The sequence below is a fragment of the Haematobia irritans genome, chromosome 4 (genome assembly GCF_050003625.1).
Source record: "Haematobia irritans isolate KBUSLIRL chromosome 4, ASM5000362v1, whole genome shotgun sequence".
NCBI lineage: Eukaryota > Metazoa > Arthropoda > Insecta > Diptera > Muscidae > Haematobia > Haematobia irritans.
Window position 1 is genome coordinate 169,985,045 of NC_134400.1, and position 23,614 is coordinate 170,008,658.

The 23,614-nt window shown below is 35.1% G+C and overlaps 1 protein-coding gene across 2 annotated transcripts in view; it reads right to left on the reverse strand.

Moving 5' to 3' along the window:
- The window catches only part of LOC142236159 (uncharacterized), a 289,012-nt gene that overhangs the window by 173,850 nt on the left and 91,548 nt on the right, over positions 1-23,614 (reverse strand). The window contains exon 3 of one of the 2 annotated variants that reach the window (XM_075307418.1): positions 21,942-22,079. In XM_075307418.1, coding sequence (XP_075163533.1) covers positions 21,942-22,079 — 138 coding nt within the window. Of the gene's footprint in view, positions 1-21,941; positions 22,083-23,614 lie in introns of both variants that reach the window. The other variant, XM_075307417.1, reaches the window with a different exon arrangement.

Consider the following 23,614-nt stretch of genomic DNA (forward strand, 5'->3'; position numbering starts at 1 on the left):
TCTCAAAATGACAATTTTTGTTCTACATGCTGTTAGTTCTAGTAAAAACAGATGAAAATTTTAAGTTTTTAACATCAGGTTTGTTTCGGTAGTGAAAGGGTTAAAATTAGGATATAAATCTGATTTTTATTCTCTTTTCACCATATACTAACAAAGATATTCCTGTACAAACAAATTCCAGCTTAAATCCAAAATTAAAATCCAAATTCTTTATTTTAACGAAATTTGTGTAAATTGCGAACCCTAAAAATTTTGACAAAATTTTGTATAGAAATACAATTTTGACAGACATTTAAACATAAAGTTTTAGACAAAATTTTCTTTAGAAATAAAATTTAGACAAAATTTTCGATACACTGAAAAAAATATTGTCGTGAGGCAAAAGATTTCATGTCTTTAAAATACGAATGCAAATTTTGCTTAGCATAGAAGACGCATTTCTCTAATATAAAGTTTTTTTTCCTTTTCCAAAAGTCGACAAACTTTTCAATGAAGACGCGTTGTCCTTATAATTAAGTTATTTGGCTTAAAAATGGGTATCATAGCATGAAAGAAAGATTTTTTGGGCTAAGGTCAACTTGACTTTAATAATTCAGAAGAATTCAGAAGAATTGAAATTGTCTTTAAATTTGTGGTCTTTTTGCATCTTGACTACAAAACAAAAATTCGTTCAAAAATAGGACATGTTTTTAAACACTTTCTTTTAAAGACGTTTTTTACTTGAAACATAGCATTATTTCTACTGGAAGTCGTGTATGAATTTCGAAAATAAAGTTGTCATTAACTTTTGATAGCATATGAAGAAAAAATGCTGAAAAAGCGAAAAATTAAAATTTGCTTCCTAGAGCCAAGTACACCAAACCAAAATTTAAAAGAGAATTGTATCTTAAAAGTATCCTTACTTTAATTCTCCGCTTCTTTGGATAGGAATGAATACCAAAATTGTTAAAGTAACGGCAAAATCTTTGGAACCGGGCATGCTTTTTTTCAGTATAGAAATAAAATGTTGAAAAATGTTCTATAGAAATAAAATTTTGACAAAATTTTCTATAGAAATAAAACTTTGACAAAATTTTCTATAGAAATAAAATGTTGACAAAATTTTCTATAAAAATTTGCAAAATAAGATTGTTTGCTCCTTAGTTTTTGGTAATATTTTCTCCAAATCTTGTTAGATTTTTTGGCTCGAGTGGCAACCATGGTTAAAAGTCACCTTAGCACATTGCACCGCCGACAGAGTTGCCAGAAGAACGTCTAACGAATATTTTAAGACTTTTCATAACCAATGAAAAACGAAAGCCGTTCATGAAATCGTGAACGCCCGTCCACTAAACTACGAACATTCCGTTTTGATTGTTAGTGAACGTTACCGTTTCATCTTGTTACCATCCGTTTACGATTTTGGAACATAATTTTTATACCCTTCACCACTACTGTGGTACAGGGTATAATAAGTTTGCGCATTTGTATGTAACGCCAAGAAGGAGTAATCATAGACCAACCTTTTAGTATACGGATCGGCTTGGAAATAAATTCTGAGTCGATTTAGCGATGTCCGTCTGTCTGTCTGTTGATGTATTTTTGTGTGCAAAGTACAGCTCGCAGTTTTAGTTCGATTGTCCTAAAATTTGGTATAGGGCCCTGTTTCGGCTCAAAGACGATCCCTATTGATTTTGGAAAAAATCGGTTCAGATTTAGATATAGCTGCCATATATACTTTTCACCGATCTGGTCATAATTGGCTTGTATATCAACCGATCTTCCTCAAATTCCGTGCATCCGAATATTTTATGAGTCTCGAAAAACTTAAAATTGCTTCAGATTTAAATGTTTCCCATTAGCCAACTTAAATTTTGAGTCTATAGATTTTGTAAAAGTCTATCAAATTTTGCCCAAATCGAGTGATATTTAAATGTATGTATTTGCGACAAACCTTTATATATAGCACCCAACACATTTGACGGATGTGATATGGTATCGAAAATTTAGATCTACAAAGTGGTGCAGGGTATAATATAGTCGGCCCGGCCCGACTTTAGACTTTCCTTACTTGTTTCTATTAATGTATGATTATTTCCATTAACACTTTAGCAAGAAGTACTGATGAATGGTGGCGATTTGCGATACTTGTCTCCAGATAGGATCAAGTTAATTTTTTTGGTTTGTCTGTTATTTTATGTCTATGTGACTTCTTGAATTAGCCCTTTCAATTTAAATCACCATTTTATGCCATCCTAGACGTTCAACCCCACCATTCAGTAAATGTCAAACGATAATTAAATTTATGAACGTTTCTTATCACTCACTGTGATGGGAATTCCAATAAATTGGTCTAGGGGGCCATTAAAATCATGTTTTTTATGACGTATCATACGTCTTACATTTTTATTGGTTGTCGGTCGCTACGTCCAACTGTGGCCAACATTTATGGTAACCACCCACTTTTTCTATGTTGAGAATTATTCAGTTCCATGAAAAAGTCTGTTTTTTTTTATAAATATTTTGCAACCCGATGATTTCTCTTTTTATGTGAATTTTATTTATCAACAGAATGGAGGCAATTCGTCGGCCAGCATATGCTCTGTGCCGTCTTTCATCAGCAAATTACCGGAGATTATGTTCTGCCGTTTGTCGAACATAATTTCGGTGGATGTTGAACATTCGCTAAGACATTGTCTAACGTTCTTAATTTGTCATAAATTCAAATTTTCCGCCGACGTTTCAGTTTTTATGTTTGTTTTCCCCTTGTTTTCCAAATAATGTGAAATGTTATTGTACATAATGAGCTTTAGGGGATTTATTAAGAGTTTGTTTTTTGAGTTAAAAACAACAAAGGAATACATGAAACGGATGCTCTGAAGGTGGTTGGCTGTTAATATCGATGTGGAATGGCCATAATTATGGAACAAAATAATGATTCGTCTTTTATGTGAAATTAGTATTGCCCTATATATTTAGTGAAATTATGGATCGCAGGGAGTTGGGTTGTAGAGGAAACTTGAAAATATATTTTAGGGAAAAACTTCCTGTAATTAGCCTAGTAGATCCGAATTATATTATACTCTTTCCGAGGAGTCATTAAATTTTGAACTAAAACAAGTATATACGGCCAAAAGTGCGGCCTGGCCGTATATTAAATACCCACCACCCTCTGGGTACAGAAACCAAAAAAAGTTTATTTAATTTAGTTTAAATCTTTACTAAAATTAGTTACTCCGCTTGAAAACAATTATTGGATTTTTCCCGGTACATGTATTAACTTTAATCTGTTAAACATAGCTCTGACATATTAACAAATTTAAATAATTGTATTAATAAGTATCTGAAATATCAGTACTATATAGCAGTGGGGATGACATGAATTTATGACAGCAAATACACGGAATTAACAATGATCCAGGGTAAAGGGAATACACAGGGAAAAAAATTATATTTGGGGTAGTTGCCGAGAAGCTTTACCAAGTACATAAGGCATACTTGTGCCCTCTTTGAAAAATATGTTTTTCATATGTTCCGATATAAACAAAATGTGTTTCGGGCACAATTTTTAAACACAATATATTTAAGTGCAAACATATAACGTTCCTAAACTAACACTAACTGTTTGGGACACATATGTTAATATGTTAGAATATATTATGTTTGGGGCATGAATGTTTCATAAAAATAATATGTGTGAATGTAAATATATATAAATTTACAAATTTCGAGTAAACATATATATGTTGTGATATTTTATTCAGAGAGCGACAGAGAGAGAGAGAGAGTATAGAGAAAGAAAAAGAGATGGAAACCGGAAATGTTGACGAAAGATATCAACATAACACAGCGAGAGAATCAAAAGAGAGCAATTTCTGTGAAAGCGCTTGTATGTTGTTTCGGAAAACTGTTTTATGATAGGGCCAAAAATTTGATATGCTTAAGTCTAAATATTATTTAATTTGAATTTTAGAATGAGTATTCGGAGTAATGAGAATAGACATTCGGAACCAAGAAAATAGACATTTGAAAAAAAAGAACATGTGTTTTCGCCTTGAGAGCAGCATTTTATGTATGTGTGGACATGTGTTTTGTTTATCATTTTGGCATTATGGGCGCAATTTTTTTTCTTGGTTCGTTAAAAGAAATCGGAACGTACAGGGAATAAGTCAAAATATTCAGGCAAAGGAAATTAAAAAAAAAAAAACAAAAACGATGGTAAATATACAAAAATTACAAAGGGATCTTAATAAAAATAACGAAAGGGCACTATACTCTTGTTAGAGTTGCGTCAGTAAAATGAAAAAAGGAGGAAATAGTGAAAAAATAAACAGTAAAATATATAAAAACAAAGTTTAGTTTCTCTTTATTACTAAGTAGCCCAGGTGGAGTTGACGGATACCTTCAAATATTAAATTTGGCATTACGTTCTAGTTTAGCAGGTAAAACAATTATCAACGTTTAATATAGTATAAATATAAATGTGTAAATTAAAAAAAAAAAAAAAAACAAGTATATACAGCCGTAAGTTCGGCCACGCCGAAGCTTATGTACCCTCCACCATGGATTGCGTAGAAACGTCTACTGAAGCCGATGGCAAGGTATCATAAAACTTCCTAACAACGTAATATATACCACATAGTCCATACGTGGTATATATTAAACTACAAAAGGGCCGATTAAATACGTATATAATTAAGTTTAAAGTTTCTATAAAAATATAATTTTGACAACATTTTCTATAGAAGTAAAATTTTGACAAAATTTTCTATAGAAATAAAATTTGGAAAAAATTTTCTACGGAAATAAAATTTTGACAAAATTTTCTATAGAAATAAATTTTTGTCAAAATTTTCTATAGAACTAAAATTTTGTCAAAATTTTCTATAGAAATAAAATTTTGACAAAATTTTCAATAAAAAAAAATTTTGACAAATTTTTCTATAGAAATAACATTTTGACAATGTTTTCTATAAAAATAAAATTTTGGAAGATTATTTTTGGCGGCCTTATACTAACGACACGTTGCAAATTTCAACCGGATCGGATGAATTTTGCTCCTCCAAGAGGCTCCGGAGATCAAATCTGGGGAGCGGTTTATATGGGGGCTATATATAATTATGGACCGATATGGACCAATTCTTGCGTGTTTGTTAGAGACCACATTCTAATACCATGTTCCAAAATTCAACCGGATCGGATGAATTTTACTCCTCCAAGAGGCTCCGGAGGACAAATCTGGGGATCGGCTTATATGGGGTCGATGTGGAACAATTTTTGCATGGTCATTGGAGAACATATACCAACACCATGTACCAAATTTCAGCCATATCGGATGAAATTTGCTTCTCTTAGAGGCTTCGCAAGCCAAATCTGGGGATCCGTTTATATGAGGGCTATATATAATTATGGACCGATGTGGACCAATTTTTTCATGGTTGTTAAAGACCATATACTAACACAATGTACCAAATTTCAGCCGGATCGGATGAAATTTGCTTCTCTTAGCGGCTCTGAAAGCCAAATCGGGGGATAGGTTTATATGAGGGCTATATATAATTATGGACCGATGTGGACCAATTTTTGCATGGTTGCTAGAGACCATATACTAACATCATGTACCAAATTTCAGCCGGATCGGATAAAATTTGCCTCTCTTAGAGCAATCGCAAGCCAAATTTGGGTGTCCGTTTATATAGGGGCTATACGTAAAAGTGGACCTATATGGCCCATTTTCAATACCATCCGACCAACATCAATAACAACTACTTGTGCCAAGTTTCAAGTCGATAGCTTGTTTCGTTCGGAAGTTAGCGTGATTTCAACAGACGGACGGACGGACGGACGGACATGCTCAGATCGACTCAGAATTTCACCACGACCCAGAATATATATACTTTATGGGGTCTTAGAGCAATATTTCGATGTGTTACAAACGGAATGACAAAGTTAATATACCCCCCATCCTATGGTGGAGGGTATAAAAATTGGTGTTCGGTCGGAACAGTGATTGAACCCACGACCCTTTGCATGCAAGGCAGACATGCTAACCACTGCTCCACGTGGCCAACAAATGTATGTTTCTGTTAAATAATGTTATGTTTGCATGGACTTGTGGGCGCTGCAAAATATGCTATATAAATGTAACTTATAACGATAATTGTCTACTGGTGACTACAACAGCTACGTAGCCCAGTGGATAGTGTGTTGGCTTACAAACTGTATAGTCCTCGGTTCGATTCTCCGTCCAGGCGAAAGGCAAAATTTATAAAATTGAATAATTTCTTCAACATTATCGGTATTACAGAAAAAGGTGCCAAGAACTAAAAAAAAATCGTGGAAGTGAAAATTATGTGAGGGAATGAACACAATCTTCTTTGGGGAAAATACTTCCAAGCATATAATATTTTTGGGCTCAAAATGCTTCCAAACATATAATATGTTCACATAAAACAAACCTATTAATGTTTCGGCAGTATTTAATAATGTATGTGCTTCCTGCAAAATATGTTTGGAACATATGCTAGAGAAGCGATTTTTTTTGAGGGTGTGAATCTAGAAATGACACTACAACATTTGTTTTATTGGAGCTCATAATATGGCTCGTCAAAAACATTAGCGTCTTAGTATACTTAAAAGGCTAGTTCTTCCTGGTAGAGTTCAAGCGTTATAGTGTGATTGGATTATACTTGATTATAAATTCATAACCTGATTTTTGTACAAGACAAAAACACTTCAATGCAACCAAATATTTGTGTATCGCGTGATATTGATACTTTTGCCAGTAAAAGTTGAAATGGTTAGGCCAATTAAGGCTCGAATTCAAAGTTACACAATTTTTCAAGCTCACTTAGACTATTCAGTCCATTATGATGCCACAGTGGTGAACTTCTCTCTTATCACTGAGAGCTGCCCGATTCTATGTTAAGCGCAATGACAACGTCCCTCCTTTGCAGTGAAACAACTTAGAGAACCTTTGAAACACTCAGAAATGTCACCAGAATTACTGAGGTGGGATAATCCACCGCTGAAAAACTTTTTGGTGTTTTGGTCGGAACTGAGTTTGAAGCCACGACCCTTTGTATGCAAGGTGGGCATGCTAACCATTGCACCACGGTGGTCTAAGAACACGGTCTACCAAAAATGGTAGATTTTAATTTTTTTTTGCAAAAATATAGAAATAAAATTTTGACACCATTTTCTATAGAAATAAAATTTTGACATAATTTTCTATAGAAATAAAATTTTGACAAAATTTTCTATAAATGCAATTACTTTAAAAATTTTTATATAAAATTTCGGTTGTGCTATCAAAGTACTTTGTAAGTTCTACCTTTTTGTAGAAGTAGTAACATTGGAATGCTAAAATAAAACATTTCTTTTGAAGTAGATTGCATTATCGTGCTAATAAAAATTATATAAAAGAAAATAAAGTTTTTGAATTGTCGTTTTACTTCTTCATGTTATATAAAATGCCACAACAAGTTGCAATTTTTTTTAATATATATTTTTGATTTTAGCCGTTTAACATGAACTTAGTACCCACCTTTAACATAACATCGGAATTATACGTCAAATACTATAAATTTGAGCACTATTCCCTTCTCATACCATAGCACTATCAAGAGGAGAATTGTAACGTAGTAAAAATTGTCTGTAGTAAGTAAACCGCGTTATTCCCTAAGTTGTTAATTTCAAGGATTAATTTTTCGATTAAGTGAAGATAAAATGATTAAATGGTCTGAAAAAACCCCGACTTCAAAATTTCACAACCCCATTAATCGTTTACAGATACCCTCGGAGTTACCATAGAAATATTTGCAGCATATTCGTGAAGATAAAATGATTAAATGGTCTGAAAAAACCCCGACTTCAAAATTTCACAAACACACCCACCCAGCAAAAAAATTTGGAAGTTCTTCCAAAGGCACAACTTTAAAAGCGCTTCCAGAAGATGCACACCCAATGATGTTCTTTATTTTAACTACCCAGGAAGTTCTTTTAATTCAATTTTTTATAACTTGGTTTTTTCATATTTTTAATGGGTAATTTCAACTTTTTTTGTTTCAAATAGGTTAAAAACGGAGTAAGAAATCATAAAATGGTACAAATCATTTAAATTTTGTCGAAAAAAGTGCTAAATCCAATCTGAAAAAACTGCGAATTTTTGAAAATATTTGATGCCAAACGTTCCACACAAGCGTAAGAATGCATTAAGACACATAAAATTTAAAAATTATTTATTTGTCAAAATATCACAAAATTTCTGAATTCACATCCAAAACATTGAATTCGAATCACACCTAAAGAAGTGATGCAAATTCAGTGCAACGGCTGTTGAAATGGAGGACTTCCGTCCTATGAAAAGTCCATGTTAAATTCATCGCTTCTACGTCAATTTTTGCACCACTTCCGCATCCAAAAAGAACATATTCATTAAAATGTTCTTTATGGATCCGGAAGTGGTGTATAATTGACGTAGAAGCGATGAATTTAACATGGGCTTGTCATAGGACGCAAGTCCTCCATTTCAACAGCCGTTACACTACTATGTGATTCATCTTCAATGCTTGTACGACCACGTTTTTATGTAAATATTTAATGACAGCACGCATTTCCATTGTAAAAAAATTGCGGATGCGTCTTTCTTGAACCCCTGTTTCTATATGAAAGAGTTGCCAGATCGAAACAAAATTTAACATGTGTTCATAACAGAGATGGAAGTTTTTTCTGTTTATAGCGCGCTTTTTGTGCTAGGCTAAGAAGTTTCCGAACTGCCCTCGTATTATAATCAAAGTCCAAAATTAACAAATCCTTATAATTAAGGCAACCATTTTTTTCAGTTTTATAGACCAAATATTAACTTTTAATTATCTAGCGTAGACGTAATACCTTTGAAAGCCAATTTTCTTTCAGTGTACAAACGAACATGTGAAATCCCCTAAGATGGGTGTGATTTATATGCATTTCCGTTTGGTTGCAAATTCAAATGAAACGAAGAATTTGCAAGCGCCAAATAAGTGGGTGATGCATTTTAAAAATCCCCACAAGAGTTTCGCACTCCCCCATAATTTTGCATAGGAGTAAAATGAATCAAAAAATTGCTGTGTGCTTGTTTTGGTTTTTTCTTCTTGTAAAAAAAGAGATTCAAAATTTTTCATAAATAAGAATTCATTGCACTGTCGTACAAATTATTTACAGCTATGGCACATATGCTTGATCTAACCACAGCGGATCCCAAAAACATTCGGATGACAGTTTTTGGAATACGAAAATATTTCCGGGAATAAAAACTGCAACTATCAAGTAATATAAGATCCAATTAGTTTATATGATTAACTAATTTCCCACATAAAGTGTACGCAATGGAAAAATGGCCGGGGACCAAATGGTGAGTGGTGGATTTTAGGCAGCGCAAGGAATTTCTTAAAGACCTATAAATCACCGATGATCAACTGACACCAGGCCAGAAAAAGGGAAGAAAATGTTGATTTTCTTCAAAATTCACAAAAAGAACGGAAGATACTGAGCATAAGAAAAAGCCAAAGAAGATATAGGCATGTGCACAACGGTTTTGATTTCATTCCCTCGAGGAAAGAAAAATTCTAACTCTCCCTTTTTGGTGAGGGGGCCCCCAAAAGAACAAAATTTAAAAAAAAAGTCGCCACCACTTCGAGCATTGATTGTGAGTGAGGTCGTTGAGATGAAGGCATATAAAAAATGAATTATGCGCTTGTTAAGCTGCACAAAGTCTATATCATGGGCCAGCACCTCCCAAAAAGACACACTCATATCTATCCTACACTCAATGTACACTGATACACTGCTTGCATATGGATCTTAATTGAGGAGCCCTCAATTCTAGGGCAAAGTGTACGAATAATGAAAAAAGAACTACGACGACTTGATTTAAATAACGATGAAGAAGTTATATATATTTTTTTTTTGTTTTATGCAGGGAAATTTAAGAGGCGAGGTTAGGTTATTATGACACTTTATGACCGCGTAAAAAGATTTATAGGTATTTAAGGTATTTAGAGAAATTTCTTGCATTTCCCCCCATCTACTATTTATTTTAATGGGAAGGAAAAAATTTTGGTTTTTAAAAAAAATCAAATATTTTGACAATATTGCTTTTTGGTGGTGAAAAAGATGAAATGAAATGCCATTAGAAAGGTGCTACACATATACATATGGGGACAATAATTTACAATGGTAATTAAAAATTAACAAGAGAAATCTATTGATTGCTTTCTTCGTGTTTCGTCTGTTTTGAGGACAGATGAAAATGGTGGTGGAAGAGATTTGAATTTGGGGGGGATTTTGTATAATATGATAATAACTGTCAAGAAATTGACTTATTGAATATTTAAAACCCAGAAAATATGGGTGGATATTTTATTAAAATGATCTTCTATGGTCGTCGTATGTCTTTAATTTAATGTGCATTACAAGGTCTGTAATAATAATTAAACCGAGTTTAAATTTTGGACACATCGGATTGAGAATCTAAAGAAGAGGCTGATTTCAAATATATATTCATATATTCGTTTCATTGTAAAGGAACATCCGATTTTTATGGCGTCTATTTAATTCGCAAGAACTTAAGGGTGATTTTTTAAGATATATGACAACATTTTTCAATCAAAACAAAAACACACATAAAATTCAGAATAATATATGAAATCTTTATTTGACTAGATATAACGATCATAAAATTTATTTTTATACCCACCACCATAGAATGGTGACGGGGGTATAATAAGTTTGTCATTCCGTTTGTAACACATCGAAATATCGATTTCCGACTATATAAAGTATATATATTCTTGATCAGGGAGAAATTCTAAGACGATATAACGATGTCCGACTGTCTGTCTGTCTGGCTGGCTGTCTGTCTGTTGTAATCACGCTACAGTCTTCAATAATGAAGCAATCGTGCTGAAATTTTGCACAAATTCGTCTTTTGTCTGCAGGCAGGTCAAGTTCGAAGATGGGCTATATCGGTCCAGGTTTTGATATAGTCCCCATATAAACCGACCTCCCGATTTGGGGTCTTGGGCTTATAGAAATCGTAGTTTTTATCCAATTTGCCTGAAATTGGAAATCTAGAGGTATTGTTGGACCACAAATACGTGTGCCAAAAGTTGTGAGTATCGATCCATATTTTGGTATATCCCCCATATAGACCGATCTCCCGATTTTACTTCTTGGGCTTATATAAACTGCAGTTTTTATCCAATTTGCCTGAAATTTGAAATCTAGAGGTATTTGATGGCCATAAGGAAGTGTGCCAAAAATGGTGAGTATCCGTCCATGTTTTGGTATAGCCCCCATATAGACCGATCTCCCGATTTTACTTCTTGGGCTTATAGAAACCGCAGTTTTAATCCAATTTGCCTGAAATTTGAAATCTAGAGGTATTTTATGACCATAAAGAGGTGTGCCAAAAATGGTGAGTATCGGTCCATGTTTTGGTATAGCCCCCATATAGCCGATCTCCCGATTTTACTTCTTGGGCTTATAGAAACCGCAGTTTTAATCCAATTTGCCTGAAATTTGAAATCTAGAGGTATTTTATGACCATAAAGAGGTGTGCCAAAAATGGTGAGTATCGGTCCATGTTTTGGTATAGCCCCCATATAGACCGATCTCCCGATTTTACTTCTTGGGCTTATAGAAACCGCAGTTTTTATCCAATTTGCCTAAAATTTGAAATCTAGAGATATTTTATGGCCATAAGGAAGTGTGCCACAAATGGTGAGTATCGGTCCATGTTTTGGTATAGCCCCCATATAGACCGATCTCCCGATTTTACTTCTTGGGCTTATAGAAACCGCAGTTTTTATTCAATTTATCTGAAATTGGAAATCTAGAGGTATTGCAGGACCACAAATACGTGTGCCAAAAATTGTGAGTATCGGTCCATATTTTGGTATAGCCCCCATATAGACCGATCTCCCGATTTGGGGGTCTTGGGCTTATAGAAACCCTAGTTTTTATCCAATTTGCCTGAAATTGGAAATCTAGATGTATTGCAGGACCATAAATAGGTGTGCCGAAAATGATGAGTATCGGTCCATAGTTTGGTATAGCTCCCATATAGACCGATTTCCCGATTTTACTTCTGGGGCTTCTAGAATCCACCGTGGTGCAATTGTTAGCATGCCCGCCTTGCATACACAAGGTCGTGGGTTCGATTCCTGCTTCGACCGAACACCAAAACGTTTTTCAGCGGTGGATTATCCCACCTCAGTAATGCTGGTGACATTTCTGAGGGTTTCAAAGCTTCTCTAAGTGGTTTCACGGCAATGTGGAACGCCGTTCGGACTCGGCTATAAAAAGGAGGTCCCTTGTCATTGAGCTTAACATGGAATCGGGCAGCACTCAGTGATAAGAGAGAAGTTCACCAATGTGGTATCACAATGGACTGAATAGTCTAAGTGAGCCTGATACATCGGGCTGCCACCTAACCTAACCTAGAATCCAAAGTTTTTATCCAATTTGCCTGAAATTGGAAATCTAGAGGTATTTTCGGGCAATAGAGGTGTGCCGGAAACGGTGAGTATCGGTCCATATTTTAGTATAGCCCCCATAAGAACGATTTCCAGATTTAACTCCTTGGGTTTCTAGAAACCGTAGTTTTTATCTGATTTGCCTGAAGTTCTAAATATTCTGGTATTTGAGGCTCACAAAAACGTGTTTCGGATTAAGTTTTTATCGGTCCATTTGGTAATGCCTCCATATAGACCGACTTCACTTCTTGAGGGTGTAGAAGGCCAACTGATCATGAAAATTGCTTGAAACTCAACGTAAAATTTCCAAATTTTACTTCTCGGGTGAAAATCTACAGATTTAAGATTTCAAATCAAGACGTTATTTGATAATTTTCTTGCACACTTACAAGAGATGTTAATAATTCCTCTAAAACTCAAACAAAAATGATTCTTATAAATCCAGAACCTGATATAGTCCTCATAGGTGAAATCTTGAAATTTATCTTCCGGAAGTATCCTCAAGCCCTACTGAAATTTCAAAGGAAACCCTAATATTTGGTTCATGGTGGTGGGTATTTAAGATTCGGCCCGGCCGAACTTACTGCTGTATATACTTGTTTTATTTTTATTTTTTAGGATTATTTCATGCAAATGTTGACCGCGACTGCTCTCAAATGGACCATCCGTTTAGTCATATTTTAACAGGTTGGCTGATAAGTCCCCGGTCTGACACATAGATGGCGTCGCTAGTATTAAATGCATATTATTTTTATATAGTACCAACCTTCAAATGATTCGTGTCAAAATTTTACGTCTGTAAGTCAATTAGTTTGTGAGATAGAGCGTCTTTTGTGAAGCACCTTTTGTTATTGTGAAAAAATGGACACAAAGGAATTTCGTGTTTTGATAAAATACTGTTTTCTGAAGTGAAAAAATACGGTGGAAGCAAAAACTTGGCTTGATGAGCTTCCGGACTCTGCCCCAGGGAAATCAACAATAATTGATTGGTATGCAAAATTCAAGCATGGTGCAATGGGCATGGAGGACGCTGAACGCAGTGGACGCCCGAAAGAGGTGATTACCGACGAAAACATCAAAAAAATCCACAAAATGATTTTGAATGACCATAAAATGAAGATTATCGAGATAGCAGAGGCCTTAAAGATATCAAAGGAACGTGTTGGTCATATCATTCATCAATATTTGGATATGCGGAAGCTCTGTGCAAAATGGGTGCCGCGCGAGCTCACATTTGACCAAAAACAACAACGTGTTGATGATTCTGAGCGGTGTTTGCAGCTGTTAACTCGTAATACACCCGAGTTTTTCCGTCGATATGTGACAATGGATGAAACATGGCTTCATAATAATTTTTATCGATTGTCTTGAGAAGGGAAAAACCATCAACAGTGACTATTATATGGCGTTATTGGAGCGTTTGAAAGTCGAAATCGCGGCAAAACGGCCCCATATGAAGAAGAACAACGCACCGTGCCACAAGTCATTAAGAACGATGGCAAAAATTCATGAATTGGGCTTCGAATTGCTTCCCCACCCACCGTATTCTCCAGATCTGGCCCCCAGCGACTTTTTTTGTTGTCAAACCTAAGGGAAAAAATTTGGCTGCAATGAAGAGATGATCGCTGAAACTGAGGCATATTTTGAGGCAAAACCGAAGGAGTACTACCAAAATGGTAATTGGTAAAAATTGGATGGTCGTTATAATCGTTGTATCGCTCTTGAAGGGAACTATGTTGAATAATAAACACGAATTTTGACAAAAAAATGTGTTTTTCTTTGTTAGACCGGGGACTTATCAGCCAACCTGTTATCTGCCACCAAATCCTCAGCCACACTGTTCACTACATGGACGGCGAAAGTACGTAGGCAGTTGAATGTTAGAGTCGATGGCGAAATAATTCCGACAGTAAACTACCCCAAGATACTCGAGGTTACATGCGACAGCCTTTTTAAGTCGTCTGGCCATGCCACTGCAATTTGTAACAAGCTCCGAGGTAGAAACAAGGACCTTAAGTCACTTGTCGGCAGCACTTGGGATGCGGACAAAGAAACCTTGTTCACTACTTATAAGGCAATTGGCCGGTCAGTGGTAAACTATGCAGCGCTAGTGTGGACACCTCAAACAAGCGACACGCAGTGGAATAACATCCAGACCTGTCAGAACGCTGCCCTTAGAACTGCAACAGGATGTCTCCGCAGCACCCCTGGATCACCTTTATGAGGAGACCGAGATCAACCCAGTGCGTCGACACAATTACATGTTGTCAAAGCAGTACCTCTTGGGTTGCTATCGAAATTGTCATCCAAATCACCATTTTGTAGATAGGCAACCTCCACCCAGGAATGTAAGGGTTGCTCTTCACCCTATAGAGCGCGCGATCCAGCGTTACAAAAGTGAGCCTCTTGATCAGGCAGCATATCAGACAATGGTATAAAAAATTGGAATGTCGTTATAATCGTTGTATCGCCCTTGAAGGTAACTATGTTGAATAATAAAAACGAATTTTGACAAAAAAAAATGTGTTTTTATTTGTTAGACCGGGGACTTATCAGCCAACCTCTTAGCTCCCTAAAAAAACTAGTTTGCCTTTATTAAAGAAACCGCATCTTTGACTGAGAATTAATACCAAAATATTTAAGAGAAGGTTAAAATATTTGGATCCAAGTAACCTTTTTTGAGTGTACAGTGCTAAAATAATGTAACCCTTAAATGACCACTGTATCTTTTAAGATACAACAAGAAAAAAATTCTTACGTCTTCTATAGAACTTCTGTGTAATCTGAAACCAAAATTGAAAATAAAATTTTGCGAAAATTCAAAAACCTACAAAACGGAAGGTAACTAATATTTACCGCACACAATTTTTTTTGTTTCCTGATTCAATCATGAAATTAATTGATCCAAATAATTTTTTAATTGAAATGTCTTCAATCACAGAAATGATAGTATCAATTAAAAAATTTATTGAAACTCAATTAAAAAATTAAAAATTATTTGATTAAATTAAAAAAATTAATTGATACTATTCATTTTTTTTTGAGATCTCTACTAAAACCAAATTGTTTTGTTGTAAATAAAAACTTAGTTTACGGGGCCCCGTATCTTTTATGATGCAACCACTATTTTGCAACAAAAAAAAGGAAAAAAACTATATTTAGAAAAAATGTGCTATGCAGATGTTCTTTTTTACCATTTTGCATATTATTTATTTGTTAGAATAATATCAATGCAGGCTGGTTTTATGGCCAAATTGTTTATACAAGAACTTATTACAATATTTATTCGAACTTATTGAACAAGAAAATTAAGGCAATTGATACTATTAAGTTTCACCAAATGCACAGAGGTGGTGAAAAATGTTTCAATCTGGGAAGAATAATACTCGTATGTAATTTCAATAAGAAATAACCATATACAAGGGCAGTTCAGAAACTTCTTAGCCCAGCACAAAAAGCGCGGTATAAGCAGTGTTATGAACACATGTTAAAGTTTGTTTCGATCTAACAACTCCTTCATATATAAACAGGTGTTCAAAAAAGACGCATCCGCAATTTTTTTACAATGGAAAAATTAGAAATTCGTTCTGTCATTAAATATTTACATAAAAAAGATTTATCGGGACAAGAAATGCATAATGATATGGTGAATGTGTTAGGTGAAAGTGCTCCTTCATATGCAACAGTAAAAAATTGGGCTGCTGAATTTAAACGTGGTCGTACAAGTATTGAAGATGAACCACGTAGTGGACGTCCAAAAACAGCAACAACAACAACTTAAATTGTAGCCAAAGTGCATGATATGGTATTAAATGATCGACGAATAAAAGTGCGTGAAATTGCTAATATCATGGGCATCTCAAATGATCGAGTCCATTTAATTTTGCATGAAGAACTACAGATGAAAAAGCTTTCTGCAAGATGGGTGCCGCATTTGTTAACAGTCGTCAAAAACGCATAAAGGGTGATACGGTCAAAATTTGGTCAATATAAACGTATTTCTTTCAATTTTGCACTTAAAAAACCTGAACACCCCTCATTTTGAAGGTGTGTGTGTGTAGAATGTTGCTCCTATTTTGATTTTGGAATTCACTCTTCAGTTGTCAAAATGCCGTCCAAGCAAGAAGAGCAGCGTATCAAAATTTTGCTCGCGCATCGCGAAAATCCAGCTACTCGCACGCAAAGCTGGTAAAATCGCCAAAAGTTGCCAAATCAACCGTTACATATGTAATTAAAGTGTTTGGGGAACGTTTGTCGACAGCCAGGAAGTCTGGATCGGGGGGAAATCGAAAACCGGAAGCCGCTGAGACGACAAAGAGAGTTGCCGGTAGTTTCAAGCGAAACCCTAACCTCTCTCCGAGATGCCGCAAATAAGCTGGGTGTATCGTCTACAACCGTGCATCGAGCCAAAATACGAGCCGGACTATCGACTTACAAGAAGGTAGTGACTCCAAATCGCGATGATAAACAAATACGACGGCCAAAGAGCGATCCCGGAGGCTGTACACACCGATGCTGACGAAGTTTGACTGCGTGGTAATGGACGACGAAACCTACGTCAAAGCCGACTACAAGCAGCTTCCGGGACAGGAGTTTTATACGGCAAAAGGAAGGAGGAAGGTAGGAGATATTTTCAAGCACATAAAACTGTCAAAGTTCGCAAAGAAATATCTGGTTTGGCAAGCCATCTGTACCTGTGGCTTGAAAAGCAGCATTTTCATAGCTTCCGGGACTGTCAACCAAGAAATTTACGTGAAAGAGTGTTTGAATAAACGTCTGCTGCCTTTCCTGAAGAAACACGGTTGTTCCGTACTGTTTTGGCCGGATTTGGCATCTTGCCATTACGGTAAAAAGGCCATGGAGTGGTACTCCGCCAACAACGTGCAGGTGGTTCCCAAGGACAAGAACCCTCCCAACACGCCAGAGCTCCGCCCAATTGAAAAATACTGGGCTATTGTCAAGCGGAACCTAAAGAAGACCAAAAAAACTGCTAAGGACGAGCAGCAGTTCAAGACAAACTGGCTTTCTGCGGCGAAGAAGGTGGACAAGGTGGCTGTACAAAATCTGATGGCAGGTGTCAAGCGTGAGGCCCGGCAATTCGGATTTGGAAAAGCGAAAGCCTAACTGAATATTTTTCCTGAATTTTATACTAATTGAACTTGAAAAAGAAATTTAATTTGATTTTTTAAATAAACGATTTCACCGATTTACACGCGTTTTCCCTTGACCAAATTTTGACCGTATCACCCTTTAAGAATGAACATTTCTCAAGCTTGTTTGGATCGTTTTAAGCGAAATAAAATGGATTTTAAGCGTCGTTTCATACCTGTTGATGAGACATGGATCCACCACTATACTCCTGAGGCAAAAGAACAATCCAAACAATGGACTGAAGCTGGAGGAAGTGCCCCAAAGAAGGCAAAAACAATTCAATATGGCAACGGTTTTTTGGGACTTCAAAGGTCTTTTATTGATTGACTATCTGCCAAAGGGTAATAAATTCAGAGTCCAATGCAACCTTTTGGGTCAATTAAATGTACAAATTCGAGAAAAACGTCCTGGCTTACAACACAAAAAATAATTTTTCATCAAGACAACGCACCAGCATAAGAGTGTTTTAACAAAAAAAAATCTAAAATCTACGAATTAAAGTACGAGTTGCTTGACCACCCACGTTATTCTCCTGTTTTAGCTCCCAGTGACTTTTACTTGTTCCCAAATCTAAAAAAAATTCTTGCTGGCAAGCGTTTTACCTCAAATGAAGATGCAATTACAGTTGTAAAGCACTATTTTGAAGACCTTGAGGAAAACTATTTTAATCAAGGGATAGAATTGCTTGAAAAGCGTTGGACTAAGTGTATTGAAGTTTCAGGAGATTATATTGAAAAACAAGTAAGTAAAGTCTAAAGTCGGGCGGGGCCGACTATATTATACCCTTCACCACTTTGTAAACCAAAATTTGTGTTACCATCTCACCTCCTTCATGAAGGTTTAACATATATTCCCATATACAAATATTTATATCTTAACCGGTTTGTAGACAATTTTTTGTGCTTCTACAAAATCTCTAGAACTAAAATTTAAATCGGCTTACGTCCTGGGATAAAGCACAATGTTACTAAAAAAATATGGGAAACATTTAAAACTGAACCAATTTTGAGGCAACTTCGCAAAAGCGTATTTATGATTTATGAGTAATAGAAAAATTTGAGTCATTTTTACAAGTTTTCGACTTACCACAGGCGATTTTATAAGAAAATGTGGGTATTTTGGCCATTTTGGCCTAAATCGGAAAAACATATATATGGAAGCTATATCGAAATCTGAAGCACTTTCAATAAAGTCCCACATGCTTAGTTACTATATTAATTCTACTCCCTCTGCCAAATTTCACGTAAATCAGAGTAAAACTTTTGCCTCTGTGGTCATATTAGTCCAAGTCGGGCGAATGATATATATGGGAGCTATATCTAAATCTGAACCGATTTCAACTAAATTTGGCTTAATTATTAAACGCACTCCTTGTGCAAAATTTGAAGCAAATCAGGACAAAACCCTGGGTTTTATGGCCATATAAGTGCAAATCGGACGAAATATATATATGGGAGCTATTTCTAAATTTGAACCGAAAATCAGGACAAAACCCTGGCTTTTTTGGCCATATAAGTGCAAATCGGACGAAATATATATATGGGAGCTATTTCTAAATTTGAACCGATTTGGCTGATATTTTGCATATTTTACGAAAGCCGAAAACCATTTGGCTGAACGAAATTTTAAGAAAAAACGATGATAAATACGTCAATTATGACCAGATCGGTGATAAATATATATGGCAGCTATATCTAAATCTGAACCGAAATCAATAGCGATTGTCTTTAAGCCAATGTAAAACTCTGTGCCAAATTTGAGGACGATCGGACTTAAACTGCGATCTGTACTTTGCACACAAAATTACATATACAGACGGATGGACGGACAGACAGACGGACATCGCTAAATCGACTCAGAACTTAATTCTAAGGCGATCGGTATACTAAACGATGGGTCTCAGACTTTTCCTTCTTGGCGTTACATACAAATGCACAAACTTATTATATAATAAAACTTATTATAATAAAAATATTTTTGAAAAACTAACTATTCTCTTTCATTGATAGGCTAAGAAGTTTCCGAACCGCCGTCGTAATTCCCAAAAAGAATCATATCCCACCGTCAGACCTATACTAAAGGCTATAGAAATTCGAATTAGCCAGCGACTGAATTCCCTTAACCCTTTGACTGCCGATGTCCACTTAGGAGGACATTCGAAAACGACACCAAACTCTATTTCCCCAGTTAGATTCGATTGATTTCTCGATGTTATTTTAATGTAGAAGCTTTAATCTCAATAAGCTCTAAATATTTTCCATATTGGCAAACAGTAAAATGCATTTTAATGAACTTCTTTAACAATAAACGAAAAATACAAAATTTTGGGACCCTTTTTGTACTGTTTGTCTCTGGTAAACGGACATTCATACAAAACCTATACTCATATTTTTATACCCTTCACCACTACTGTGGTACAGGGTATAATAAGTTTGTGCATTTGTATGTAACGCCAAGAAATATTGGTCATAGACCCATCTTTTAGTATACCGATCGGCTTAGAATTAAATTCTGAGTCGATTTAGCGATGTCCGTCTGTCTGTCTGTCTGCCTGTCCGTCCGTCTGTCTGTATATGTAATTTTGTGCACAAAGAACAGCTCGCAATTTAAGTCCGATCGTCCTCAAATTTGGCATAGGGCCGTTTCTTGGGACAGAGACAATCGCTATTGGTTTTGGTTCAGATTTAGATATAGCTGCCATATATATTTATCCCCGATTTGGTCATAGTTAGCGTGTTTATCTACCGATTTTCTTGAAATACCGTACATCCAAATATTTTATGAGTCTCGAAAATCTTGCAAAATAGCAGCCAAATCGGTTCAGATTTTGATATAGCTCCCATATATATCTTTCGTCCGATTTAGACTCATATGACCACAGAGGCCAAAGTTTACTACCGATCTTCGTGAAATTTTGCACAGAGGGTAGAATTGACATTCTACCAATTCTTGGTAAATTTGATTGAAGTCGGTTCAAATTTAGATATAGCTCCCATATATATCTTTCGTCCGATTTGAACTTATATGGCCACAAAAGCCAGAGTTTTGCCGTGATTTGCTTCAAATTTTGCACAAGGGTTACGTTTAATAGTATCGTTAAGTATGTCAAATTTTGTTAAAATCGGTTCAGATTTAGATATAGCTCACATATATATCTTTCGCCCGATTTGGACTTATATGGTCTAAAAGCCAGAGTTTTGCCCTGACTTACTTCAAATTTTGCACAAGCGGTACTTTTAACGATACTATTGTATGTGCTAAATATGGTCAAAATCGATTCAGATTTAGATATAGCTCCCTTATATATCTTTTGTCCGATTTGAACTTATATGGCCTCAAAATCCAGGGTTTTGCCGTGATTTGCTTCAAATTTCGCACAAGGGGTACGCTTAGTAGTATTGGTAATTGTGCCAAATTTGGTTAAAATCGGTTCAGATTTAGATATTGCTCCCATATATATCTTCCGTCCGATTTGCACTCATATGACCAGGGGGGCCAAAGTTATACTCCCATTTACGTGAAATTTCGCTTAGATAGTAGAATTATCATTCTAACTATATGTTACGTGTCAAATTTTGTCAAAATCGGTTCAGATTATATATAGCTCCCATACATATATAGCATTCCACTGTTATACATTTTAGACCCATCGTCAATGGAAGTTTCCTCCAATTAACTGGATAGCGTTAGCCGATTTAAATTTTAATTCTAGAGATTTTGTAGAAGTAAAAAAATGTTCTCCTTTATTGAGATGGTAACACAAATTTTGGCCTACATAGGGGTGAAGGGTATAATATAGTCGGCCCCGCCCGACTTTAGACTTTACTTACTTGTTTCAGGTTATTTTTTGTATTTTTCCCACACTTTTGGCCATTTGGTCACAATTCAAGAATCAAGTTTTCAGAACAAACTCATATAGTTCTTGAAGTAATTGAAGTAGATCCTTAATATTAAAATTTTTGTTCTACATGCTGTTAGTACAAGTAAAAACAGAAGAAAAATTAAAGTTTATAACATTAGGGTTAATCTTCTTGTGCAAGAAGCTCCAAAAAAATGTTGTAATATTTTGCATATTATCTTTTTTTCGGATTTATGCATTTAAAGGTTAATATGAATTCTCCAAGGCAAGCGTTTAACTATGTTCGACTGGTTGCTATGGTCGAACGGTGATTGTTACATTGATCACGTATGGTGTCATTTTATTGCCGTCAGATTGAAGTCTGTTATTTGTTTGATACCATATCATTAGCGATTAATTTGCATTAATAAATAATAAATTATTCAAAACAACCATACCTGTAATTTCACCAATTCGGGATGATCGTTGGCCAATTTGGCTAATTCCTGATAACTAGCTTTAGCCATAGCAACAATCCATTCCTTGGCTTTGGGATGAGCTAGAGTTACTTCGGGTAATTCTTTTTCCTCGATAAGCTGCTAAAAATAAAAAAAGGGAAACCAAATTAGATTAGGGAATAATAATAATAATAATAAGAGCATATATGGAAAATGTTAATGGGACTCGAAACATAAAGCAAAGCAACAAAAAGTTCTTATTTAATACATCCCTAGAGGATATGAATGTGTGAGTAAAAAACGAGACAAGCATGTACTTTCATATACTTTACAACAATTGTAGAGAAACAGAAAAAAAAGTTATTAGCTGCAACATTAAAAAGGGATCCTAATTGGCAGTTCCTTCCGTTGGCTTTCCTTTCCAACACACTTGGTTATGCCTTCTTACTGGTATTAAAAGAATTTAATTTATTAGGCCTCTGAAGGTACAAACCAACACACAATAAAACTCTAACTCTTCTTTTTTCCACTCACTAAAAGGACTACTATATAAAGACATTAATATGTTGAACATTCACAGATACACACACACGCAGTCATGCATCTACACCTATATTTATGGCTTTATCGTATGTGTAAAGCATGTTCATGATATATGTATTCCAAAAATCTTATACGAGTCCTAGAATCAAATGAACAAAAAAAAACTTAATTAGTCGGCTAAGGGTAGCTTATTACAATGTGAAAAAGATTTTCCATGTTTTCCATCCAGAGCAATACATGGGTATAGGAATTGTGACAAAAGTGTTAAGTGTGTGTGTGCGTTTAAGGATACTTAGGAAACTCTTTGGCGGTATAACACGATAATTTTCCATAAAAAAAATAAAACCAGCCACAGTGGAATTGAAGTCATAATATTTACAAACTCTGTAAAGGAAAGTTTAACTTGAAATCGAAAATTCGTGCCTTATTTAATAAAGTTTTCAAATTGGTAAAATTTCCGAAATTTCGAAAAAGTAGGGCCCAATGACCCCCGCCGCACACTTCTTCGAAAACGTTTAAAAAATTGTGTTCTCCAATTTTTAATCTAATTCACGTTTTCCACATAAAAAAAATTTTCTGATTCAATCCCGAAATTAATTGATCCAATTAATTTTTTTATTGAAATGTCTTCAATCACGAAAATTATAGTATCAATCACAGTTTTAATTGGGCATGGAAAAAATTCTCGATTAAAAAATTAATTGATTTTTTGCAGCACATTTCAATTAATTTTTTAATTGATTCAATTAAAAATTTAATTGATGTTGATTGCAAAACTAAATTAATTTATTAATTAACAAGGTAAATATTTTTAATTGCTTTCTAAATTGGCTTAGAGTTTTTATTTGGATTAACAAATGATTGTTTGAAATAAATTTTTAATTAAAAATTAAAAAAATCATCACTTTTTATACCCTTCACCACTACTGTGGTACAGGGTATAATAAGTTTGTGCATTTGTATGTAACGCCAAGAAGGAAAAGTTAGTATACCGATCGTCTTAGAATTAAATTCTGAGTCGATTTAGCGATGTCCGTCTGTCTGTCTGTTCATGTATTTTTGTGCGCAAAGTACAGGTCGCAGTTTAAGTCCGATCGTCCTCAAATTTGGCACAGGGTCGTTTTGGGGAA